At 35.9% G+C, this 3193-nt stretch overlaps 1 protein-coding gene across 1 annotated transcript; it reads right to left on the bottom strand.

Annotated features, from left to right (window-relative positions):
• Window positions 1–1078: 1078 nt before the first annotated feature.
• On the bottom strand, window positions 1079–2898 carry CLDN8 (claudin 8). Its single transcript, XM_012657361.1, has one exon. The coding sequence runs from the start codon at window positions 2680–2682 to the stop codon at window positions 2005–2007; it is 678 nt and encodes a 225-aa protein (XP_012512815.1). The 5' UTR covers window positions 2683–2898; the 3' UTR covers window positions 1079–2004.
• Between the last annotated feature and the right edge of the window lie 295 nt (window positions 2899–3193).

The following is a 3193-nucleotide window of genomic DNA, read 5'->3' as shown; positions in this document are numbered from 1 at the left end:
AATTAGTTTTGCTTTATTTTTGCTCTCGTGAATGTTTGGCCCAATGGGGCAAAATTGCCTAGGATGAATTAGCACTTAGGTATGGGAAAATCAACATATGGAAAAAATAAAACAACCAACAGTTTTCTCAATTAACAGTAGCTTGACATGTCATTTTCACATACAAAGATCAGTTTATAAAGTAGACACTGCTGAAAAAATTCACTTTCCCTAAAGAGAAAGAGCATGAACTACGTGGCCGGACAGCCCTTATTTTTTCTCCCAATTCTTCTGGGTAACCAAAGAACTGTTCTGAGGTTCCTCATTGTCAGTCTGATATAACATTTAATAACATAATTCTTATAAAGCAGCAGAGGTGCTGGTATATAATACATTCCCCCAAAACTTTAGCCACTATTATTAATTAATATTATTTCTCAGAAGTAGAAATACATATATAGCTATGAGAGGTTTTGAAAATATGGCTAATAATATTATAAACATAATATTTATAATATATAGATTTGTTGATATCTACAGTACTATTTTAAATTATAAATATATTATCTACATCAAATATCAGTATATGAATCCAATGATTATAAGGTATATTGTTAAATTATATAGGTTATTATATTTTCTCAAAATTAATGCTGAATTTATCTTTAAAATGTGTCTTTGGCATTCTTTTTAAATTTGGAAAACCAAAAATGTTAGGTTTGTAAAAACTATTTTATAAGTTAATAAAACAAGAAAAAAGGAGAATAACAAAAGAATGTCAAGTGATTATAAAAAGGTACAATTTATTAATACAAAAGTCATAAAGTAAATAACACACACTAATTTAAGCTAAACAAATGTAAATACAAACTTTCAAATTTCATTCAGTTTTATCAAATTTGGAGGAAACACGAAGATATAGTATTTTTAGACTTTAGTAAAACTGAACAATTATGAAACACATAGGAAATGTATCTTTCACAGAATTGAAATGAAAATTTTTACTTAGGTATCCATATGGAAACATATGAAGTTCTCAGAGGAGAAATTTTTTTTGTTGTTTTTTTGGTAAGCAGATAAAAACCAGACATATTATATATTCTGCCCCATTATTTATATTGATAAAAGCCCAAAGTCTGTACTCAAATACTTATTAAAACATTCCCATACATATATGATTTCTTTTCAAAATACATCCTTCTTCTCCGACTACAAAAATTGAAGAGGAAAAAAATTTTACTTTCCAGAAATCATTAATGTTTCTTGGACCATACTTTTATCTTTCTTCTTAGTATAAGCCTTGGCAAAGCAGTTTGAATGCAAAGCCCCTTGACAAAATATTTGCTTTTGAAAAATGTTAATTTAATATACAAGAAAAGGAAGTCCTCTGAGGGAAAGGATAAAGGAGTTAGTATTTTTAACTCCTAGGCTAAAAAAAGGGGATATCAGAAGGCAGTTTAGTTTTCTTTACACTGCTGATTAAAGCCTTCAATTTAACCTTCATTATAAATGGAGAGCACTAATCCCTAAGCTGTTTTTAAACAATTAATATTAACCTTCTTCAATCCTACCCCCGATTTCCCTGAAAAGCAATAGTTGAGTTCTATTTATTCAGTGTAATGGATTAGTATTTCATTTTAAATAAAATCATATAGCATGTCTCTATGTGAGATATAAACGTCACACTCATCTACATACATAATGCTATGTCCTAGAGAAATTACAGTTGTAAAATAATACAGTCTTTAACAATGTTGCTTTGAAGTAACTGATAAAAATAGTAGATGCATGATTCATTTTAAAAAACAAATTACCATACCTCCTAGAGCAATCAAAGCAGTGTGTTTAATATCTCATTCTACTGAAATAGCTTATAGAATCATAAATAGCCGATGCACAGTTTCTGTAATTAATGTTAGGCAGTCAAGAATGGCAAATCGATGTTTCTTTGGGTTCCATTTTTAGAAAACAGTGGACATTTTAGTCATTTGCATGGCTTTACAGGTCCAGTTTAAAAACACACAACTACACGTACTGACTTCTGGAGTATACGCTCGGTGACTTCTTGTCCGTGTGATAACTTTTTTGGGTTGTGCGATGGGAAGGCATGGAGTACGTGTATCTACTGCTCTTTTCATTGCAACAAAAAACAAAACAAAACAGTGCCCCTCCAGCAATCAGCACCAGTGCCGTTGTCCAGCCTATATAAAGGGCTTCTCCAAGCTCACGTTTCTGGGCAGCATTCACTATTGGGTTGTAGAAATCTCTGATGATGGAATTGGCAACCCAGCTCACAGGGATGAGCACCACAATGCCTGTGATGATGAACATGATTCCAGCCGTTAGCAGGATGCGACCTTTTACCTTCTCATCATCCCCAGTGCACCTGGTACACTTCATGCCAAGGATGGCCGTCATGAAAGCCAAGAAGGACAGCACAGAAGCAGCACACATCAGTCCTCTGGATGCCTGGAGGTCCGGAGAAAGAGCCAGCAGGGAATCATAGATTTTGCACTGCATCCTGATGTTAACATGCCTCATGCAGTTCATCCACAGTCCTTCCCAGATGTTTTCAAAAACCACGATGTTGCTTCCAATGAAGGCAGACACTCTCCACTGAGGCATGATGGTGACAGCCACTGTGCCCACCATGCCAACACCACCAAGCACCAGTCCAGCCATTTGCAAGGCGTAGGTTGCCATTATTTCCGGGATATCCGACTGGACTCCTGAGCTGGTCCGGCTGCTCGGAAGCAAGGTTCTCTGTGCCCCAGGAGAGAACACTTTTTCCTGTAGTGATGAACTCGGAACTCAGTGGTTTTTCAAATGAGAGCTGCTTTGCTACTACTTCTAGCTAGATGAAATCCAGTGTTGACTGGCTGAGATGCCCCCCCCCATAGACTATAACAGGTAAACTTACAAATCAGGTGTGGCAACTTTCTCAGCCAATGAGCGGGGGATGGTAATCCAGGTGTGTCTAAAGCAATGCTTGGATACTTGGAACGGCTGGACTTTCATATAAACATTCTTTGTGCTTCTCAGTTTTCCAAGAAGACAGCAGTATGTTTACCTGAAGGTGTAATTATGAACGTTTGCACAATCATCAAGAAAGGAGCCAGTCCCTTGCAAGGTGAAAGGTGCACTTCGTACAGGCAATTCTGAAACTCTTATTAAGAGCTGCTGTGACCAAGGGATGAAATAAAATAGCTGCCTA

Source organism: Propithecus coquereli, unplaced genomic scaffold (assembly GCF_000956105.1).
Source record: "Propithecus coquereli isolate 6110/MARCELLA unplaced genomic scaffold, Pcoq_1.0 Scaffold54, whole genome shotgun sequence".
In the NCBI taxonomy this organism is placed as follows: domain Eukaryota; kingdom Metazoa; phylum Chordata; class Mammalia; order Primates; family Indriidae; genus Propithecus; species Propithecus coquereli.
Note: the sequence above shows the minus strand (reverse complement) of the source record. Positions and strands in the feature narration are given on the sequence as shown.

Coding starts and splice junctions, on each gene's coding strand:
- CLDN8 (XM_012657361.1), bottom strand. CDS start 2,682: ATGGCAACCTACGCCTTGCAAATGGCTGGACTGGTGCTTGGTGGTGTT.